Here is a 23,538-nt window from a genome sequence, read left to right as displayed (position 1 = left end):
AAAACACATGTAATGTGCAAAGTGACATAGAGGACGTGAGAAACCGAGAAGCAGGGAGGGCAAGAAGGTGGGTGTAGGACAAAAATTTACCTTTTGGGTCCAATGAACACTATTCTGGCAACGGGCACACCAAAAGCCCTGACTTAAGCATTATGCAAGATATTCATGTAATAAAAACACTGTACCCCCTTAAAAATACGTAAAGAAAGAAAAGAAAATACATGTAATGTGATCCTAACTTTATAAATATAGACAAGAAATCAAAATGTTAATTTTTTTCCAAGTTGTGGGATTACGAATGATTTTAATTCCTTTATACACGTCCCAAAATGTCTACAAGAGCATGAATTACTATTATAATCTAAAACAGTCTTTAAAATAAGAAATAAATAGTAGCACTTAGGACTCTGTAGCCCCCAGTGTGAACCACGAGGTGCTCTTGGAGCAAGAGGTGTTGCGACAGAAAACACCGGACCGGAAGAACCGACAGAGATTTCCGGTCCCGCTGGAGCAAGGAGGGGCAGCGCCTTTCTGGGCCTGGGTGCTTCACCGGGAGCAGGGGTGTGACAACAGCCTGGTGACAGAGTGGCGTGAAGAGCAAACGAGATCACACATGTGGGACAATTCTGCTGATTGAAGAGTCTTCCGAGCTGTTTCCATTGTCACTGAGTGTATTCAAACTGTACATTTTCAAATCTTCCCTTTAACGAAAACTCGCCGAGCGCTTATGAAGGCAGTGATTGCCACTTACCCAGTAATTTAAGAGCTAATTTCTGGGAAGAGTGTCGCTTTTTTCTCATCTTCCTTCCTATAACCTTAATGGGGAAAACTTCCATTTCATCTGAAAAGTAACCACCTGACTTTTATTTACTGCCTTAAGTTCAAGGTGATGATGACAAAATCATTTGAGCTGAAGGAAAACCGCAGCCCTGTGGGAACAGTCGCCTCTCCCGAGGAATGAGGACCTTCCTCTTCGTAGGAGGGGACGTTTCTCTCCCCAGGACCCTCCACACTGTTGAACCTAAAAAGAGATTTTCCTCGGTGCGTCTCTGGTTCTGCCCTCTGCCTGTCCTTGCTCTGAGACCAGCATCGGGACCTAGTTAGAAGGAGCTGTGACTTTTTGTTCACACCAGGGCATTCTCTTTCCCAGGCCGGGCTCCCCGGGCTGCTATGAAGAGAGGCCCACGTGGGCAGTGCTGTCCAGCACGTCTTGCTGTTGAACTTCTTTCACGTTCGAAAGGGCTCACAGGGTACAGAGCATCATAACCTTGATATTTTGAGGCTTATGTTGCTATGAAGAGCAAACTTTTCCAATTCAACAGATTCAATGAAACATTCCCAAGCACTTAATATGTGCCAGGTCCTACAAAAACAGGAGTTGACTAAGATGTGGCCCATGCCTTCAATGAGCTTGCAAAATAGTGAGAGATGGTGTGGACACCAGTGCAGTGCAGGCATGACAAGGGGACAAGGAAGCAAGTCCAAGGAACGGGAACGGGGTATGGAAGTCACGGAGAATCTCGGCTGGCTTTGCAAGTGCAGCAGACGTGTGCCAGGCACCTGGGTCCCAGCGGTAGCAGGTACAAAGGCACCAAGATGCCCCCGCCCCAGGCACCGATGGCGTGCTTGCTTGGGAGTGCGAGCACTGGGCACGAGGCCATTTAATCAGGAGAAGAGAGTGGCCTTGGTACCAATGAGTAGCTTGGGACATCGTTCTAATTTTCCTGGGTCAATCAGTCAGTTGGGCAGTGTTTATTGACTGTGTATCACATGCCCGGGAATGGACACAACTGGTGGGAGAGGGTTACACCCGGCCTCAGCTCTGGACAGGACCGGAGCCGGGAGAGGGAGCTGAACTGCAGGTGCAGAGAGAGACCTTGAGTAGGAGGGAGCTGGGTGTCCAGGCGGCACTGAGTCTCTGGGCCCAGGGCAGGCCAGTGGGCAGCAAGGTGGGAGGGCCCAGTGCACCTGGCCGGGGCAGTGGTTGGAATCGAGGAGGCCTCAGACGAAATCAGGAAGGGCCTTGAGTGCCAGAATGAGCAGCACGGTCTTGGGAGTCCTCAGGGATTTTAGCAAGTGAGTGACCCGGCCAGGCTGGCTTAGCAGAGGTGACTCGGGTGCCAGTGTGGAAGACGGATTTATGGAAGGGCAAAGCTGGAGGCCGGAGGACCTGTTGCCACCCTACAGGCGAGAGTTGACAAGGCCCAGGCAAGGTGTGGGCTTCAGGACTTAGGAGACAGAACAAGTCGTGCAAGCAGAGCGGGAGGAGGAGTCGCCATTTATTCTATTTTTTCCTGCCTGGGAAACTGACAGATGGTGGTGACATTCAAGGAGATGGGGAACACAGATTTAGGGGGAGGGGAAATGATATGTAAGTCTGAGGTGAGAAGAACTTTCCGAGCTGGAGGTGGATATTTGAGGGTTATTAACTGCTAGTTTCTTCAAGATCAGAAGCATTTCAGAGTAGGATGTCCAGACTAAGGAATCACAACACTATGATCATTTTTTTCCTTGCACGAATTCCAAATAAGAAAACAGTTAAGCCAGAAACATAATTGTTCCTATTCCTGGAATTGGGTACCGATGCATCTTTGCAAATTGTTCATTGAACTGTGCTGTGGCTTCTTGCCAGGCCTCAATGAGATTTTTATATTTCTTAATTATTCAATTACTACCCATAAGTAAGAGTCTGAAATAAAACCCAGACTGCTACATAATAGAGTATTCTCCTGAAGCACGAGTACAGTAGAGGAAGTTTTCCATGTTGGAAAAGGAGGGTGGTAGGGCGGAGGAAGCGGAAGTTCCCAGTCCTGGCTCTGGCCTGGGTTCAAGTCCTGGCTTTGTTACACGCTAGCTGTGCGAGCCTGGGGGGGTCACTTCTCTCAGGTCAGTTTTCTGGTCTGTAAAATAAAGATAACCTGCCCACTGAGGTTGCTGTAAACTCGAGCAAACGAGAACGTGCAGGGAAAAGTGCGATATCATTAATTCCTTGTGTCTGCAGGTCTCAGCAGCTGGAAAAGCCACTGGCCGGAAAGGAAGGGCCTTTGGACAGGGAGGCTACCAGCGCCCCCGACGGCACCGCCAATCCCGAAGCCCACCTGCCCTCCATCTGCCTCAAGCAGGTGTTCCCCAAGTACGCAAAGCAGTTCAACTACCTGCGCCTGGTGGACAGGATGGCAAACTTGTTCATCCGGTTCCTGGGAATCAAGGGATCCATGAAGTTGGGACCAACAGGCTTTCGCACCTTCATAAGGTCAGTGAGACCAGCGCCCTCCGGCTTGGGCTTGGGCTTGGGCAGGGGGGAGTCCTGCCCCCATCCGGCTGGTCGGATCTCCCTGGCCTGGGAGAGCCTGCCGTGCTGGGTCAGTACCCAGGCTGGACTGGCCTAGTGGCTGGCACTGGGCCTGGCACATAGGAGATTCTTGTTTGTCGAATGAACTAATGAACATTATGGACGTGACAGCATTCACAACTTTGTTATGGTTCAAAACCAATTCTGTGCTGCTTTGAACTAGGTCCTTAAAATGCATATTAATAATTGCCCTTGGAGTCAGGCAGACCTCGTGTGGCTTCAGCTAAGGCTCTCCCGTGGCACATGGCTGTGTGCTGACAGCCACAGCCGAGAAACAAGGCACATCTTTCCAAAGTGTCAATTGCAGAAGGGAATACTTAAATAATTCAGCTGATAAATATTTTAATACATTTGTTCTAATATAAAAATAACACGGTTATATTGGAGAGTATATAGTGCAAATTTGCATGAATTTCAAAGATAAAACATGAGGTAACAAAGAAATTATATTTTTGCTGCTGCCTGCAAGGTAAGAAATTGCCACTTGGTTTCCTGAGGTTACTCTTTAATCTGCCTCCACCCTGTGGGGCACTTTGGGGCAATGCAGAAGCCCTTGCGAGCTTCTAAGGCAAGTAACCCCAGCGTGAGTTAGTGAGCACCCCGAAACTCAGTGACTTCCTCCTGCAAAATGGGGATGAATCTGCCCTGCCCTTTGATAGTGTGTGTGAGGTTAGTTAAGATTGCATAGAAACATCTAGCATGCAGTAAGTGATCAACAAATGTTATTTTCTTCTTACAAGGTTAAAAGAATTCCGTGAAACTTTATATATACTTATATAAAATTTACACACACACACACACACACACATATGGTCTTGCAGGGGGTCTGGAACAAAGTAGATTTCCATTAAGTGTGTGTTAAGCAAATGACTCTAGATCTCTTTAACAAGTGTGAATAGGCGACATCAGCAATTACTTGCAGCACATACACCTCAAAGAACATACCTGCTAGCACTCCATGTTGCTGTTGTTTTTCTCATCATTGGTTTTAATATTTCTACCTTACCTTGCACCTCAAAATCACACTTTTCACAGTTTTATTCTCTAAAACAAATTATTAGAAGTCTTGAGTTGGAAACCGTTTTTGTCAAAGGCTTTCTCCAAATAAGTTGTATCAATTCTAGCTCTAGCCTTCTGCTATTCCTGATAGGCTGGTCACCAGGAGTATTGGCAGGACTTGTTGCCATTTCAGTAAACCCGAAGCAGTCCTGGCACGGTGATTTTGAGAAGGGCTTTGTTTTAGTTTCGGGGGGCAGGCAGGGCGGGGGAGGAAAGCGTCCAGTGGAAAGAGCACAGGCTTCGGGGTCAGACAGGTCTGGCTTCAGGGCCAAGCACATTATTTAACATCCGTGTGGCTTTGGGCAAATCCCTTATCTTCCCCGAGTCTCAGTTCCCTCTTCTGTGAAATAGGAATAGTCGTTCCTGCCTTGCAGGCTTGCTGTGAGGTTGGGATAATATGTCATTAAGCACCTGCCCCAATGCCTGGGTCACGGGAGCTGCTTGTTCAGTGGAAGCCTTGTCATCATTATTTCCATTAGGCAGCGGGAATTTTTTAAAAAGTCAACAAGAACATGTTATCATTTGCACTGAAAAGACTGCCTAACATGACACCCTCTGACTCATTTAGGAAGTACATTTGACTTTCAGAAATAGATACACAGCTACAAATGGCTTAAATGGTGAGAGCAATTTTCTCTCCTATAACAGAAACTTTCCCAGTGGGGGTTCTAGGGGTGCTTAATGACTCCACAATATGATCAATGTCCCACTTACCGTCTTTTTGCTCATCCATCCTAAGAATGTGCTTCCAACTTCAGGGTTGTCTTATGTCACAAGATGGCTGCTCAGATTCCAGCCATCATGACTGAGTTCCAAGAAAGAAGAAGGAAGAAGGCAGGAAGAACAAAGTCCTTCACCAGATGAATTAGATCCCTTTAAAAGGCTTTCCCTGAAGCTGTATCCAGTGACTTCTCCTTCCATTTTATTGGCTACCACCATCTGCACGGGAAGCCAGGAAATAACTGTGCATAGTGTTATCCTATTTTAGTGAAAGACAGGAGGAAGGGAAAAGATAGGTAGGCAGTCTCTGCCGCTTTATGATTCTTGGACCTTGTAAACTAAGGAAACAGCTTGGGGGAGAGGCCCCAGGTCGTGAGGGCACTTGCACCGTGGAAGCATTTGGGGACCCTGGGGAATGATGAGGTTGAGCAAGCTGGGCTGCTTTTCTCAGCATAACACATCTGGGGCCCAGGCCTTCTGGAGCAAAGGCAGGAGCTTTCTGGGCCCTCCCAGCCTCTGCACCATTGCACGGAAGACTCAACTCAAGACCAGAGAGAATGAAGGGGTGGCTTGGCTTCACGTAGGTGACATCTTGGGAGCTGCAGCAACCTGGGCCCTGTGAGATCTGTCCTGTCTCGACCTTATGCTGTAAATGACTGTGTGTGGTTCAACCTAACAGCTCTTCCAGAGCACCTGGTAGCCACAGGACACTCGAAGATAAATAATGGAACCCAGCCTGCCCTCAAGGGACTCTCAGTCTAACAGCTCACAGTGAACAAATGATTAAATGCTATCCTTTGGCAGAGTCGAGGGGCAGCGGCTCACAGGCTCCCCGGCAGGGCTGTGTTCAGAGTGCTCCAAGGACACAATGGGGGGTGCTTCGTTCGCCCGTTGGGATCAAGGCAGGCCCCCCCAGAGGAGGCAGGGCGTGGACTGGTAGAAGTGGGAGTTTGCCAGGCAGGAAAGGGAGGGACACGCAGTCCAGGAGGCGGGGAGAGCCTGAGAATGGATTGCGTGCGTGGCCCATGTTTAGAAGGCAGAAAAGGTTTAGCATCCAGGCTAAATTGATGATAGAGACTTAAATGGTTCCTTTTTCCTCCTAATAAAATCCTATCAAAACGTAAGTGAGAGCGGGAGATAAGTGCCTGTGGGCAGACAGGAAGCATAAACGAGTGCAGAGGCCTGGATGTACAAGGTCCAGGAAGGCAGGGCTGGAGACCGCGTCTCCTGTCCAAAGGTGGGGCTGCTGGGACTCAGTGTCCCCGGAGCTTTTGAGTTTTCAAGAGAAGCTAGAGAGATACCAATTTTTGTCTAAAAATCTCAATGCACCTATATAAATGTTAGCAATTCAAAAAATAATTTTAAACACCATGGATTCCGTCAAAGTATGCCTGCTCAGAGAGACCGTTGGTGGGTGACCTCTGGTATGAGTCCTCCCAGGAGGACTGCCACAGCTATACACACTCCTGAAAACAGGACTGAGGAAGATCCTAGCAAAGAGAAGATCCTTAAAACGCTCTCGGACTAGAAGTGGGGGATGTAAAAAATATCGCTACAAATCGGTCTGCATGTGATACGCTTTATGACTTTCCGTCCTTTTGCTCTCTATAATTAAGGGCATCTGCATGAAAACCCAATCTTTGTGACATTAGAGACTCTTAGGTCCCGCAGCCATCATTCCTAATCTGTGTGAGCGTGAGTCCGAGGAACCATGTCTTCAGGTGGGGACCCGGCAGCCAGAGCCCAGACTCAGACAGTGACCCCCGTCCCTGCACATGTCCGTAGTACTTAAGGACGCAGGAAGAAATGGAGAAAATATTGCACAACTGTTAATAGATTTTTCCTTTTAAAACGTACCAAGAAACCCCAACAGCAACCTAATTGCAAAAGATGACATTCTCTGCTTTGAGATTTGTCTGAGTATGTTCAGTCTTGCCAGCTAAATTTAACAGCACGCATTTTCCCTCGCTAACAACTATTCTCTCTCTCTCCTTTCCGCTTTGCTTTAAATTTTGCTTCATTATGAATTAATAATATTTATGCCATATGTTAAATCGAACCAAGTGCCCTTCTCAGGAGCACTTTGAAAAAGACATGGTCGCTGGTGAGACGCACATTCCTCTCAGTGCTCCCACACAAACGGCAGAAGTTGAACTTGGCTTTTCATCTGTTCTGCCCACTCCTTCTCTCCGAGTTCCTGGACGAGAACTAGAGGGAAGGAAATAATAAACACCCCAGTTGAATTTATTTTCTGTGTCCGTAGCTCATAACGTGCTGCACAGATCAGCAGTTTTCGGAGTGAATTATGCTAATGCCAGCCTGGCCATATTCTATTTTTCTTTTTTCACCAAGAAGTGAGAAGTAATGAACTGTTGTCCTCTTGTCTAGACTTAACTCTATCTAACCAGCTTTCCATGTCGTTTCCTCAGGAGGCACATAATAGTAGCACATATTACCGTGAATTAAGTACCTCTCTTTTCTTTCTTTTTAGAAATTTTATTCTATAATAATTGCCGGGGTGTGGAGGCATCTCTTTCTCTAAGAAATAGAAATTATCTGATTGAGTCTTCAGCTTGACAGCTTTCTTTGAGGGAAATGCATTTTTCTTATTCGTCTTGCAATGTATTACTAATCTGCGGGCATCCTAAGTGACTCGCTCAGGACACTTTTTGCAAACGTAGCCTGACATCCGTGTGCATATGCACGTTTGCTGTTACGGCAGCCCGGGAATTAAACAGTTCACCAAAGCCGGGTTTGTTTCCAGGAAATGTAGCAGTTCCTCTGCATCTAGACCATCTGCTTCCTGCGGGGCTATTCCACTTCGTGTCTTCCCATCCTGGGTCTCCTTTTGAATTAGAGAATGGCTTTCTCTCTCTTTCTTTTTTTCCCTTCAAGTCCCTTTTATCAGAAGGAGCTATTAATATGCTTCACCGTGGGTAACTGCAGGGGGTTTCAGTCTCGGAGAGGAAACATGATGTGTTAGAATGTTCTAGAAGAGTGGTGTAAGGGGCCTTGCTTCCCACTCTGTTGTTAACTCCTCAGTGACTTCAAAAATCTCGCCCTTCTGGGATGATCCCTGCCCAGCGATACCGTGAGAGTCTCTGCCACGGATATCAGTGGCCTTTAAAATCCATACATTGCAACCTGGAGTTGTCTTCCTCCCCCTGGATGTTTAGTCTGTGTTTTTAAAATAACTATTGATCATTTTTTAACTTTCACCTTATAGACACCTCTCCAGGAAAAATAAGCTTCTGTTCTGCACAGAGAAGGATGAACACAAAAGAAATTCTATAAATAGGATTTTATGGAGTGGAAAAACTCGGTGCCTAAGCTTCCCGTGAGATGTCGGGAGTTACGAGGAAATAAGGATGATCATTTCAAATCTTTCTCTACTTGGGCTCCTAATGAACTTGAATGGTTTGTGATTCTCTCCCATCATATGTGCCCAAATTCCTTTGATTCTGGGGGGAAGAAAAAAGACACTTCTTCAAACCGGTTCTATATCCGAGAGGAAGAACGGGAACTGTCACTTGCCACTTCCCCGTGTGGGCCAGGCACTGGGCTGGTCCTTAAAAGAGCCTTGCATGGTGAGGAGCCTTATTCAAACTGCACACGTGAGGCAATTTAGATGCAGAGAGCTTTCGTGAGTTGTGCAAGGTCACAGGGCAAAACCAAGATTCAAACTCATGTGCATTTGACTCTGAGAACTTGTTTTGTCCATGTATGTTTCTAGCCTATCCTTTCCTAGGAATTTTTCTGGCTTCTCGTGTTACCGTATTTCTTGGACTTCTCTTCCACTAAAGAAGCCATCCTTCCATTCATTAGTCATTTGAAGAAGTGCATCCCAGGGCATAAGAGGAAACTGTTCCCAATGATTAAGAGGTACCAAAGCTTCACAGCTTTACCCCAGACTCTGAGGTCCCTTAGACTTTCTGAGAGCCGTATCCAAGACCCATTCAGCTCTGCCTTGCTCATGGGCCTAGAATACACCTACACAGAGTGAGCACAAAATAAATTCTGTATTGAGTGGATAGATGGCTGAAAATTTCATTCCAAAGTCTTGATGTCTTGATTGTTGGAGTCATTCCCTGTTTGGGTTGATTGAGAATGTTTGGTGACCACGGGAACGAACCTGGGAAAACTTATTTCCGAGTGGTCCTGGTTGCCTTACCCCCAGCCCGCTATCCCAAAGCTCCCAACCCGAGCATTCTGGAGGCTCCAACCCCACTGGCTGAATTCCTCCTGCGGCCCTGGACCAGGCCACCTCCCCGCAGCTCCCAAACCCACTACTCTATCCTCCAGGGAAGCACTGGAAGTGAATCCCAACTGTGTGATCTTGGGCAAGTCACGTCCCTTCTCTTGAGCCTCAACTTACCCTTCATAGAAATGGGACAAGGAATACCTCCCTCGTAGAGTGCTTATAAAGCCCCAGAAAGCTGATGAGAAGGAAAAGGCCTGGCATACAGATGGTGCCCAAGAAATGCCTGCAGAATCAAAATTCTTCTGAAGCCTTTCCTGTCGACTGCAGCCAGCATGGATCCTTCCTCCATCCCAGTAGCAGATGTTGCAATCAACCGGATTTGCAGGCACCACTAGGGAGGCCGAGCTACCTTGGAAAGGGGATAAATGGAGAATTCTCTTTCGTAAATTACAGTTCCTGCTAAAGGTTTGACACTTCTATTTTCTACCTGTCAGAGGAAAAATCACTATATTCCAGTGGTCAGTTTGGTTTTCCTTTTTATACTCCATTAACCCACAGAGCAAGGCGGGCAGACTGCTCCCGTCTTGTGGGGAAGCAGGGAGTCCAGAGGACACTGATACGATAATTAGAGAACACCTGTGGCCATTCCTAATGAAGCTGGGGAAATTAGCAGCGTGGGCTGTGAGAATACCTCGGGAGAGACTGCAACATCGTCCCCAGCAGAACCCAGTAGAGATAGCCATGTTGGTGACAGGTGACGTGAAAACCTCTGCGTCCACTGACATGTTGTTACGGGGACTCAATAACTGTGCACTGATGTGCTTTGAAGTCTGCCACAGTGACTGTGATTGAAATATGGAGCAGGAGCCCAGGAGGAGGCAGGATGTGCCTGGGAAATACGGCAGGAAGGAGGGAAGGGAGGAGGGAGGACGGGCCAGTGTGCTGGAATTATACAGACGGACCACCAGCCTCGTCTGGGCACCTGCCGGGCACACGCCCAGCCACCGTCGTTAGGGGTGTGCATGGGCTTGGAGAGGAGCCTCTGAATGCCCAAACCCTGCTTGCCAATCAACCCCTCCCCTGTCCGGTTCCTAACGGAGCTATTCACACACAGGATAATGACAAATGGGAAATCAAAGAACCACTTCATCATCAGCTGGGGCGATGGATGTGGATTCATCTGAGAAGTTGAAAGCAGCATTGAATGTAGTTCAGCCAACCTGACAGCTGGCCCCGAGGTCTAGTTTTCAGGATGCCCAGGGCACGTCCAGCCTGCCTGGTGAGCTCCGTCTCTCCAGAATGGGCAGGGTCATCATGGTCATCACTGAAACGTTGGCTTCAGGCAGCCTCCAGGGTGAGATGGTTCTAGAAGAGGAAAAGGGAAAAGAGGAGGAGAGGTCAGGAAGGGAATCGACAACTGCAGTGGGCCTCCTGGGAGCAGGCACCACGCCAGGGCCGTGGCGTGTGCTTACTCCCTCAACAACCGTGTGGGCAGGTATCATTATCTTCATTTTAGAGACCAGGAAATAAGGGCACGGGAGGTTTAAGGAAATTGCCCACACGCAACTAGAGAAAGTAGCAGAGTCAGAATTTAAATCCCGATCTCTCTGCTGCCCAAATCATACTCATTTCAGTTTGCCAGATGCCGCCCCACATTCTAGAGCAAATAAAAAGGGCAGTGGAAGCAAGAGGAAGATTCTAAGCACCCCGCACCCCATCTACGGCTTGGACAGGGAGCAGCAGTGCTGACATCAGACTGAAAACCTGGTCACTGTGGCCTCCCTGCACCTAAACAAGCAGAGCAGCTGAAGCTTGGGGCCTGCCCCGGCTCCTGTCACTTCCAGGTGACTCCTCTGAAGTCAGGAATGAGCACGGGGAACCTCTCCAGTGCTGCTGTGTCAGCCCACACAAAGGGGCTGTTCTGCTCTATAAATCGTGGGCTTAGTGTGGCTGATTCCGGGCTTATGTGAAGCCTTCAGGTACAGATGAAGATGGGTAAAGTGCAGAGGCCTTGAGACCCTGTCTGTAGATTCGGCCTCAGGGACTCATCTGGGAGCATTTCCAGTGGGAAATTGCTTCTCGACAGCAGCAACGGCTTCAGCCTGTGCTGGTGATGCGCTGTCATCATCGGGTCACCTGAGCGTGGCACAGTCAGCCACCTGGACACTGGCAGGCCCAGCTTGCCCCCTCCTCCCGGGGACTGATGGATAGAAAGGTGAAGCCGCATACACAGGGTGTATTTTTTGACATATGGCGTTCTCTGTCCCTTTTGGAGCAGGCAGGGACCTACGTTGCTGTGTAAGGCCAAGCTGACACGCAGTGACTTTAATAAAGACCACCTGTTTTATAGGTGCGGCCACTGAGACTCGGAAAGGTGAACTGGTTTAACCAGGGCCACACAGCTTCCAAGTGGCAGAGCCAGAATGCAACTCGAGACCTGCTCTCCTAAAGTCCTGGCTCTTTCCGGCCCGTTGACTCCTAACTAAACAAACGGCCGAACTTGCTGGAACCCACGGGACCGAACCTCATGCACATTTCCAGCCTTCTCTCCTCCCTGTTCCCTGCCACACGCCCTTCAGTAGTTCCAGCTGCGGGAAGGGAGGGCGCTCCACACAGGGAACACATCGTCTCAGCTCAGGCTGCCAGAACAAAGGTGGCACAGACTGGGCAGCTTAAGAACAAACATTTATTTCTCACAGTTCCGCAGGCCGGGAAGGCTGAGATCCAGGTGCTGGTAGATCCGGCGTCTGGAGGGCCACACTGGTTTGCAGCCGCCGCCTTCTCCTTGCATCCCCACGTGGTGGAGAGCAGGGAGAGGAAGAAAGCTCCCCATGTCTCTCCTTATGAGGGCACTAACCCCACTCACCAGGGCTCCACCCACATGACCTGCTCACCTCCCCAAGGCCCCACCTCCTAACACCATCACACTGGGGCGCTGGGGTCTCAACCTGTGAACTCTAGGGGGACACAAACATCCAGTCCATAGCAGCACGGAGGAGAGACAGACAGGACAGGGTTGGGTCTCGCAGTGACACGTGTCCCTCCCATCTCCGGCAGGAACTGCAGGCTCAGCAGCAGCAGCCTGTCCATGGCCGCCGTGGACATCCTCTACATCGACATCACGCGGAGGTGGAACTCCATGGCCCTGGACCAGCGGGACTCAGGTACCTGACGGCCACCTTCGCCGTAGCCCGTGGGGGTCCCCAAGGCATGGGTGGTACATTTTCTGCTTCTTCTTGTCAAGGGTCCAGGTGGGGACAGGAGGAAGATGAGTCTATCAGATCTAGACGGCGTTCCAGGGATCGAGCTGGATTTAATAACCGGGGCACAGTCTGCTGCCAAATTCTAATTCCACCATTAGCCTCCCTTGTGTCTGCTTAAGGCCTTGATTCGTCCACGCTGGAGATACCCATTCATTCGCTCATCCCTCGGCCCACATTTCCAGGCCTTGGGCAGGCTGGAGCGCGCAGTGCTTGGCTCTCACCCTGAAGGAAGTCACCGTAGAGCTGGGAGGCAGATGAGAAACCTGCGCCGGGCAGTGTGACGCGGGGTAGGGTGGAGGGAAGCTCAGAGGAGCTGTCAGAGAACCCCACGGAGGGAGGACTCCTCATCAGGTGTGCCCAGTAAGCTGGTGGACAGGACGGGGATGGACGGACTCGTGGCAGGGTGTTGCCCGGCCTTGGCATGGTCACATGTGACAGGCTGCTGGGCTCATGCCACCCCGAGGAGTTCAGATGGGCTGGAGCAAAAACGGAAGTGGGAAGGGGCAGAGACGGGGTTCCAGGAGCCGGCACAGCCTTGAATGCCGCGCAAGAGAATTGGATCTTGAGCCTCTGGGTTCTGTAGTGAAGGATTCTGTTAGAAGAATCCACCTTCGGCAGGAGGAGTTTCTGGTCTTTTTCCTCACAGAGGGTGTTTTTCTAAAAAATTGTAATAGCCGTAACCAGCATTTGTACAGCTCATCACAAAACTGCCACGTCCTTTCATGCATGTTGTCTCATTAACCGTCCCCATGAACCAGTGCAGTAGGCACCGAGTCTCATTTCACAGACGAGTAAACCGCAGCTCAGGTGACGGAGATTGCACAGGAACCGTGAGCCCGCAGCACCCTGGCGCCCTGCCTCGCCCTGCACGCGGTGGCCTCCCTGCGGATGGGGCGCCCGGAATGAGGGGCTCCTGGGGGAGCAGCTTGCTCCTGCAATTTGGTGGGGCAGAGGTTGAGTGATCCGGTGTCAGCCTGAAAAATCATTTCACCTCCCATCTCCAGTCCCTCGCCTGTAAAATGGCACCCGCAGCACCTGCTCCCCAGGGCTGCCCTGAGGTCCTTGGAGTCCTCGCTGACAGCGCAGGGCAGTTACTCTTATTAGTGGACACCACTTGGGCAGACCCTGGCGGGGGGGTTCTGACAGCTGGGACTGGCCTGGCAGATCCTGCCCCACACCCCCGTGGGCTAGAAACTTCTCGACCACAGAGACGCAGCAGGCCCTTCCTGCAGGGCGCCAGCTCTTAGGCCCCGTTCACTGTGTGGCTTCGTGTTTGGTTAATGATGTCACTGGCTGCCAGTTGTTGGCTGTTTCCTATATGCCAAGCACACTGCCAGGCACCTGCCATGGGCAGCACTGGCCAGAATCCTCCTAGAGGAGGTGAGATTATCTCCATTGTCCGGAGGAGGAAACTGAGGCTCAGAGACATGGCTGGTAGATAAGGCTCCGACACCAACCCAGCCCGGCCCCCCTTCCGGGTTGCTTTCTCCTTCTAATTGACCCCGGAGCAAGATGACCACCGAGCGCCCTGATGCTCCGCTTTCTTTAATTCCAAAGCGAAACTCAGGGAATACCAACAGTCACTGAGTCAACAAGGTGCTCGCGTCTGTGGCGTCTGCAGTTGGCAGCTCCGTTACAGCCTTCCCCGGCAACCGGGAGAGGCGTGAGATGGGGCGTCTTCGGGAGAAGTAAGCAGATTAATTATCATTTCGAGGACTGAGTGTGCTCGTGTGACAATCGAGCGGCGGCACTTTTTGCTGATGCCTTCAGAAAGTGAAGACACGTTTGCTCTGTGAGCTGAATGCGGGAGGCATCGCAGGATCCCGGGGAGGGGGCCGAGAGAGGGGGTGGGGTGGCGGCGGAATTATTAAATAGTGAAATTGATCAGTGCAGCAGCAGGAAGCTATTCATCATGTTTTATTGCTTCCAACTAGCATTACCATCTGGCCCATTGTTAATTCTGAGTAGCTTGTCATGTTTTGTTTGCCTCTTAAATTGCTGCCCGTAAGCGGGATCCACGGGGGCTGCCCACAATTTGGGCTCCAGCGAGGTTTTCTGGGGTCTGCCAGGGTCTCTCCATCCTGCTGACCAAGCTAAGGAAATGAGAAAAATACTTATTTTTAGCACATATCGGTGAGCGGATCCAGGGCTTGGGATCTACCAGGCCTTTCGCCATACATCAGCCCCTGAGTAGAGGGAGCGATAGCCTCTGGTAGGTCGTGGCCTTTGAGATGACGTTGTATGTGCGCATATCACTGCTAATTCTCACACTAGGCCTTGGAGGTGGGTAATAGTGTCCCATTTTACAGATGAGAATCACGAGGTTCCAAGAGCAAAAGCTCTTGTCTAAAATCCCGTAGTCAGTGAGTAGCAAAGGCAAGATTTGCACTGAAGCCCACTGCCTCCTCCCTGGGTGATGTCCCCAGTGCAGGGTCACACCCAGCGGTGCTTGTTGGCTTGAGTGAGGGGCTCTCCAGGAGCTGGGGCTCATGAGGCTGGTGTCAGGGAGACAGTAGCAACAGGGAGGTGAAAAATCAACTCACCCAGCACAGGACCTGCTGGGAAGACAGAACTAGAGTGGAGGGGGTGCCTGCCCCAGGCCCTGTCTCCCTTCCCTCATCGTTGAAATTTCCACCCCTCCTGGGAGGAAATAACAGGGTCTGGGGGCGCTGGGAAGTGGCCTAGGCATTAAAGCCAGGCATAGGGAGCCTGTGCCCCCGGTCTCAGGAGCCTCCTCTGGGGCCAGCCACCTTCTTAGGACCATCCGGGAAGCTTTGGGCAGCAAAAGAAGAGGTTTGCGGTTGAGTGGTTCTTCTTCCTTTTGGCAAGTGTCAGCAGAAAGACCAGAGGGTCTTCTTGCCTTCCCTCCACGGCATGGAGCCAAGGGATTCTCAGGCCCTCAGATCCAGTTAAGTCCTGGCCGGGCTGTGAGAGCCGTGCGGAGAGAGACAGCTTGCCCCGTGCCGGCCCTGCCGTGGGGTTGACCAGAACGAAGGCTGTGAAGAGTGGAAGGACACGGGTGCTCATGTTCTAAGAGCATGCACTCAGCCATCCGTTCTTTCATTCATTCAACAAATGGCTAATGAATGTGTTACCGGGTATTGGGCCCTGCAGGGATATGAAGATAAATTATTTACAGATCCTACTCTCTTAAGACAAAAATAGAGAGCATTTACTCTGCAACAGAAACTTTAAAAGTGCTTGTTATGGATTATCTCATCTACTTCTCACACAATCCTGTGAGATAAGTGTCGTCATTCCCATTCGGCAGATGAGAGACCTGAGCTTAAAGGGGTGAATTAAACAGACGTGTCAAGTATCGCAGTGGGAAACCTGGGATTTGAACCAAGACCAGTCTGACTTCAGAGCCCACTGCCCTTCCTTCCCTTGATACCCAGTGTCCCTCATGCACACAAAGGAATACACGCACAGTGGACAATTGCAATGTTATGACCATGGGGGAAGGAACAGAGGAGGGTTTTTCTGAGGGTGAAGAGAGAACACACATGTAGCATGGTGTCTGACCCAGAAAAGGCACCCACTGTGTGTTCCGTATCCTCCAGGGTTTAGCACATGGGCCCCGGAACACGCAAAGGCGTTTCGCTCAGTTCCCAGTGAGTGATGAGTAGCCAAGTGTTACTGTAAAAGATGCCTTACGTCCTCAGCTCTGAGTGTGAGAACCACGGCTCCCAGCAGAGGTGGCCTCATTGGCAGGGTCTCCCTTCCCTCCCCTGAATGCCCAGTGCAAAACGCCAGCCCATTGGATCACCCACACCCAGCACCAGCTGCGTCAAAGTGCTAAGGCATCCTCCCCTCTCCTGAAGCTGGCCGGACCTTCCTTCTGCCTGAATGAGACCTTGGTGCCCACCAGAGGCCTTAACCAGATCCCCGATGCTTGAGATCTTTATGAACAAAAATAACCCACACGTGGAGACCCGACCATTGAGATGGAGAGGAAAAATGGTGCTTGAAAAGATTAGTGAGGAAAAAAATCAAAACTGGTGAGAAAAAGCATGCACATTATGAAATCAAAATCTCAAATCATCTCTTTAAATAGGTTTGATTTTGATTGTTTGTTCTGTTTTTTCTTGGACCTCAGGTGCATAGTATTGGATTAACCATCATCCCGGTTCATGGGACATTTCCATCATGGTCCATGCATAGCCTAATTTTAGTTAGCTTTTTAAATCAGCTGTTTGTAATAATGGAATGAGCATCCGCAAACTCACCACCCAAAACCAAAGTTAGGACGTGGCAATGACCTGCAGCTGGCTCTCCCCCAATACCGCCATCCCCCGCCTCTCCCCACACAAGGAACCCTCATCTGCACCCTGTGCTCGTGGTTCCCTGAATAGGCTTGCCTCCTCCCTGCTAGAGTGTCAACGACTGCTCAGGAGCTTGCTGGAATTTAGTAATATGCAGACTTATGCTCTCCAGCATGCCAATGTAATTGTCATTTTTTTTTTAAATTAAGGATCTTAATTTCCAATTCTAGAATTTCCAGCAGAACACAGAAATCTAAATGAGGATGTTATCAGCAAAACTGGGATGTCACAGCCCTCTTATTGCCCAGAATCAAATGAAGAAACAAATTTGTCGTGAAGATGCATTTATTTCATGTAAATTGCACTCACAAGCTCCTTCTTGTCATGGAGACTTTGCCCTGGACTCTTTCCACAGTGGAATTTCACATCTCCATGGTAAGAGAGGAGGAGAGCTTCAAGATTAGGCAGGAAAAGGCGGTATCACTGGCACCAGCTATAAGAGACAAACATTTTACTTGCAAAGGGAACATCTGAGCCTGGCACCTGGACATCTTGTCCATCTAACATGAGTCGCATCTCTGGGGGCTTCTGAACCTTTGTTTATTTCGCAGCCAGATGTTTTGCTGCTTTAAGATGTAAGCTAAAGGTCCCTCCCAGTAACCAACAGAAACATGATTGCAAGGGAAGAAAAAATGGATTGGGGATCCCTTCTCACCTCCCCTTCCCATGAGAGCTCACACACACACACACACACACACACACAAACACCCTTGTGTGGAGAGGGAAATCTGAGAATGGCATAGTTTAATGTCTGATATTTGCTGCATACTCTCTGACCGAAATAAGAAGCATTTCTCCCACTGCCTGCTGAATTCTTGGGTTACATCCCCCCCGCCCCCACCCCCGTCCCCGCCCGGGACTGCCTCAGTTTGCTGGCAATAGACTCAAAGCCAGGGCTCTGGAATCACACAAACCTGGTTTTAAATCTGGGCTTGATAACGTGCTAGCTCTGTGACCGCAAGCGAGTTGTGTAACTGCCTCTGAGCCTCAAGTTCATCATCCATTAAGTGGAGATAATAGTGGTACCTGCCTCATAAAAACCCGGGTGTGGATGAAAGGAAACAAAGCATGGAGAGTGCTCAGAGCAGTGTCTGCCCACAGGAAATGCTCAGTGAGTGGGGCATCTAAATGTCACTGTAGTGATCACATTGCTCTCACGGCGCTCCTTTCCCAGGAAATGCTTCCTGGGCACCTCCTGCCAGGTGCTCTGTAGGTGCTGGGGACAGAGACAGGACTCTCCTTCAGTGCCGACAGAGTGCCAGGCCCTTGCCATCCCACCCTGCAAAAACGGGGACGGGGTTGGGCACCTGTGGGGCCGGGGAGGGCAGTAGGACTTGCAGCGCTGTGGGAAGCCGGGACATCAGCTGCCTGCAGCGTCACGGCCCCACCCCCAGGGGAGAGCAGCTGAAAGATGAGGGCCATAGAGGCAGGTCCCCTGTCCCCTCTGTGTCCTCCGCCACCACTAGCCTCACACTAGCCGGCCACCTCCGGAGGTCCTCCCCCACCACCACCCCGGGCCCTTGCCTTCTGCAGAAACCCCTCCCCTCGTGCGCCACTGCCTGGGCCTCGTCCCCAAGGAGCCTCCTCGGTGCTCGGCTGGGCCCGGTGCCCTCTCACCTGCTCCAACAGCCCCCCGTGCTGCCCGCGACCACAGCACTCCTCACACACTGCAGTGAGGGGCAGTGTCTGCCCCTGGCCTTAGATCGAGCTCCCCAAGACAGAGCTGGGAACCCTCATGAGTCCCAGCACTGTGCGTGGCATACAGTAGGTGCTCTGCAAACCCATACGTGTCAGACCCGACAGCCTGCTGATCCTGTGGGTGTCTGGGTCTCACTGCCGTCTCCCACCAGGTCCCCTCAGTCGACTAAAGCGAGTCATCTGACGCCTGCACTGTCATCAGCCGGAGTGAGCCCCTCTGAAATGTGTTTGGTTAACGATGTGCTGAAATATTTAAAAGTATTTTTATTTGGAATGTTTAGCGAAGCCTCTCGTATACATAAACATTGATCGCCCCCTCCCCTCTGAGACGGGAGGCCAAGGATAAGTAGGCCAGCTTCACACTGCGCCTCACTCGGGGTGTCGGGCACAAACGACGTTCTTCAGCCTTGAAATTGTCTCGCAGTCAGATGGGCCTCTCTGGATGGGTGCCCCACACGCTTACGGAATAGTCGGCGTCGGAATTATTTTTAATAAAAGCAAGTGAGCCAATAGAAATGCCATCTCGTCCTCCCCCTCCCTCGCCCAGACACCCGTCTCCGGGGCCTGCTGACGTGCAGGCTGCATTCCACGTGCCGACTTCTCCCCTGGGAGTGCCGCCAGGTGACGTGCGCTCGTACCTGCGGCCCCTTTGTCGGGCAGGCACCTGTCCTTCCTCATCCTCAGTCACCTCGAGGGTGGAGAGAACAGGATCTCTGCCCATTGTCTGGCTCCACTCCCCAAACACAGACAAAAGAGAAAAATCTGAATTATTTTTTAAGTAGACCTTCCCTTTCCTTGCACTTGTTGCCTAGCAGACCTTGTATTAAATATTAATATTTTAAGTAACCTAGAGATAATTTAAAGTTTTAATATATGAAAAGACTACATGGGTTATATGCAAATACTATGCCATTTTATATCAGGGACTTGAGCATCCACAGAATTTGCTATCCATGGGGGTTCCTGGAACCAATTCCTTCCAGATACTGAGGGACAACTGTGTGTGTGTGTGTGTGTGTGTGTGTGTGTGTCCTATTGGTTCTGTCTCTCTGTCTCTCTGGAGAATCTAAGTAATATGTATAGTAAGGCTGTGTTTAGCTTGGTAAGAAACTGCCCAACCGTCTTCCAAAGTAGCAGCACCATTTCGCATTCCCACCAGTAATTAATGAGAGTTCATCATCGTCAACACTTGGTATAGTCAGTTTTTTGGGGTTAGCCATTCTAACAGGTGTGTAGTGCTACTTTGTTGTTTTAATTTGCAATTCCCTGAAGGCATTTTATGTTGAGAATCTTTTCGTATGCTTATTTATCATCAGGGCAGTATGTCTTGTTTGCTGAGGTATCTGTTTAGATCTTTTGCCCATTTGTTACTTGGGTTATTTGTTTTCTTATTGTTATGTTTTAAGAGTTCTTTGCATATTTTGGAGGCAAGTTCTTTATCAGATACATATTTTGCAAATATTTTCTCCTAGTTGGTGGCCTATCTCTTCATTTTCTTAATAATATCTTTCTCAGAGCAGAAGTTTTTAGCTTTAGTAAGGTCCAACTTAACAATTTTTTCTTTCATGGATCTTGCATTTGGTGTTGTATCTAAAATTTCATGGCCAAACCAAAGGTCACCTAGATTTTTGCCTATGTTGCTGTCTAGAAATTTTATAGTTTTATATTTTATGCTTAGGTCTATGATCCATTTTTAGTTAACTTTTTTTTTATTTCATCTTATTGTTATGGGGGATACAGAATTGCAGGTTACATACGTTGCCCATGTACCGCCTTTCCCCCCAAGTCAGAGCTCCAGGCGTAGCTGTTCCCCAGGTAGTGCGCATTGCACCCATCATGTAGGTATATATCCCTCCCTTCCCCACCCCCCCTTCCTGAGTCAGCACCTTCAAGCGTTACCATTCCCCAAACGGTGCGCAATGCACTCATTGTGTAGGCATACACCCATCCCCTCCCCCACCCCCCACCTCAGTCTGATATCCGATTGGTGTCGTTCCCAGATGTGTATTTAGGTGATGATCAGGGAAACCAATTTTCTGGTGAGTACATGTGATGCTTGTTTTTCAATTCTTGGGATACTTCACTTAATATAATGGGTTCCAACTCTCTCCAGGAGAACCATAGAGATGTCATATCTTCATTATTTCTTATAGCTGAGTAATATTCCATGGTATACATATACCACAGATTACTAACCCAATCATGTATTGATGGGCATTTGGGTTGTTTCCACATCTTTGCTATTGTGAATTGTGCTGCTATAAACATTCGGGTACATGTGTCTTTGTTACAGAATGACCTTTTTTCCTTTGGGTATATGCCCAATAATGGGATTGCTGGATCAAATGGCAGGTCTACTTGAATCTGTTTAAGATACCTCCATAATGCTTTCCACAGGGGTTGCACTAGTTTGCAGTCCTACTTTTGTGAAAGGTGTAAGGTCTGTGTTTAGATTTTAATTTATTTATTTTGCATATTGATGTCCAATTGTTCCATCACCATTTGTTGAAAAGGCTATCCTCACATTGAATTTTGAATTGCATTTGCTCCTTCATCAAAGATCAGTTGACTATATTTTGGGGGGCTCTGTCCAGGCTCTCTATTCTGTTACATCAGTCTAATTATCTATTCTTTCACTAATACCATGCTGTTTTGTTTACTACAGCTTTATAGTAAATTTTGAAGTTGGGTAGTGAGTGTCAGTCCTTTGACTTTGTCTTCTTCTTCAGTATTACATTAGCTATTCTGGTCTTTTGTCTTTCCAAATAAATTTCAGAATCAGTTTGTCAATATCCATAAAATAACTTGCTGGGATTTTCCTTTGGATTGTGTTGAGTCCATACACAAAGTTGTGAAGAACTGGCATCTTAATGATATTGATCTTCCTAGCCATGAACATGAAATATCTCTTCATTTATTTATTTTTTCATGCAAATTTTGTAGTTTTGTAGTATTTATTTCTTTTGTAATTTTGTAGTATTTATTTCTTTCATGCAAATTTTGTAGTTTTCCTCATATAGATCATATGATCATATTCTGTTAGTTTACATCTAAATATTTTATCTTATTGTGGTGCTAATGTAAATGGTGTTAGGTTTTTAATTTCAAATTCCAATTGTTCATTACTACTACATAGGAAAACAATTGACTTTTCTATACTAACTTTTTATCCTACAACCTGTAAGTGACTATAGTCACTAATTACTTCCAGATGTTTCTCTCTTAATTCATTGAGATTGTCTACGTTGACAGTCATGTCATCTGAGAAAAAAGTTTTATTTCTTCCTTCCCAGTCTGTATACCTTCCATTTCATTTTCTTATCATATTGCATTAACTAGGATTTCCAGTAGGATGTTGAACAGGAATAGTGAAAGGAGACATTCTTGCTTTGTTCCTGATCTTAGGAGGAAATCATCTAGTTTCTCACCATCAAGCTATAGGTTATTTGTAGATATTCTTTATCAAATCAAGGAAGTTTCCCTCTCTTCCTAGTTTGCTGAAAGCTTTTATTTTATTTTACTTTATTTACTTTTTTTTTTTTTTTTTTGGTAGAGATGAGTTTTTGCTATGTTACCCAGGCTGGTTTTGAACTGCTGGCCTCAAGTGATCCTCCCACCTCGGCCTCCCAAAGTGCTGAGATTATAGGTGTGGGCCACTGCACCTGGCCTGAAAGCTTTTTAAAATCATGAATGGGTATTGGATTTTGTCAAATGCTTTTCCTAATCTATCAGCATGATCATATGACTTTTCTTGTTTAGCCTGTTGATGTGATTAATTGATTTTTGAATGTTAAAGCAGCCTTGCATACCTGGAATAAATCCCATTGGTCATGGTGTATAATTCTTTTTATACATTGTTGGATTTGATTTGATGATATTTTGTTGAGGATTTTTGCATCTATGGTAATGAGAGATATTGGTATGTAGTTTTTCTTTCTGGTAATGTCATTACCTGGTTTTGGTATTAGGGTAATTTTAGCCTCATAGAATGAGTTAGGAAGTATTTCCTCTGCTTCTATATTCTGGAAGAGATTGTAGAGAATTTGTATCATTTCTTTCTTAAATATTTGATAGAATTCACCAGTGAACCTATCAGGGCCTGTGCTTTCTTTTTTAGAAAGTTATTAATTATCATTCAATTTCTTTAATCGATATAGGCCTATTCAGACCATCTGTTTTTCTTTTCTTTTCTTTTCTTTTTTTTTCCTCTCCTTATCTCCAGATTGTGTATTTTTCCTTTTGTGTGTTTTGGTAAATTGTGTCATTCAAGGAATTGGTACATTTCATCTAATCAAATCTGTGGGCATACACTTATTCATAATATTCCTTTATTATCCTTTTAATGTCCATGGGATCAGTAGTGATCATCTCTCATTTCTGATATTAGTAATTTGTAATTACTAATTGGTAATCTAGTAATACCTCTCTCTTGCTCTCTCTCTCTTTTTTTAGTTAGCCTAGAAAGAGGTTTATCAATTTTTTGATCTTTTCAAAGGACCAGCTTTTGGTTTCATTGACTTTCTCTATTGATTTCCTGTTTTTAATTTCATTAATTTGTGTTCTAATTTTTATTTCTTTTCTTCTGCTTATTTGGGATTTAATTTGCTCTTTTCCTAGTTTCTGAAAATGGAAGCTTAGATTATTGATTTTAGATCTTTCTTCTTGCCTTAATATATGCATTCAGTGCTTTACGTTTCCCTCTAAGCACTCCTTTCACTGCATCCCACAAATTTCAACAAGTTCCATTTTAATTTTCACTTAGTTCAAAATATTTTTAAATTTCTCTTGAGATTTCTTTTTTGGCCCATATGTTTTTTAGACATGTGCTACTTAATCTCCAAATATATGGGGACTTCCCAACTATCTTTCTATTATTGAATTTTAATTTAATTCTTTGGTGGTCTGAAAGCATGCTTTGTA

At 47.7% G+C, this 23,538-nt stretch overlaps 1 protein-coding gene across 6 annotated transcripts in view; it reads left to right on the top strand.

Moving 5' to 3' along the window:
- Nucleotides 1-23,538, top strand: part of TTLL11 (tubulin tyrosine ligase like 11) — a 222,328-nt gene that overhangs the window by 177,345 nt on the left and 21,445 nt on the right. For 4 of the 6 annotated variants that reach the window (XM_069474610.1, XM_069474612.1, XM_069474613.1 and 1 more), the window contains 2 exons: nt 3,002-3,253; nt 12,390-12,496. In XM_069474610.1, the coding sequence (XP_069330711.1) occupies nt 3,002-3,253; nt 12,390-12,496 (359 nt within the window). Of the gene's footprint in view, nt 1-3,001; nt 3,254-12,389; nt 12,497-16,419; nt 16,670-23,538 lie in introns of those variants that run through there. The other 2 variants (XM_069474611.1, XM_069474614.1) reach the window with 1 other exon arrangement.

Source organism: Eulemur rufifrons, chromosome 7 (genome assembly GCF_041146395.1).
Source record: "Eulemur rufifrons isolate Redbay chromosome 7, OSU_ERuf_1, whole genome shotgun sequence".
In the NCBI taxonomy this organism is placed as follows: Eukaryota; Metazoa; Chordata; class Mammalia; order Primates; family Lemuridae; genus Eulemur; species Eulemur rufifrons.
The sequence above is the reverse complement of the archived record's forward strand: the minus strand, read 5'-3'. Positions and strand labels throughout refer to the sequence as shown.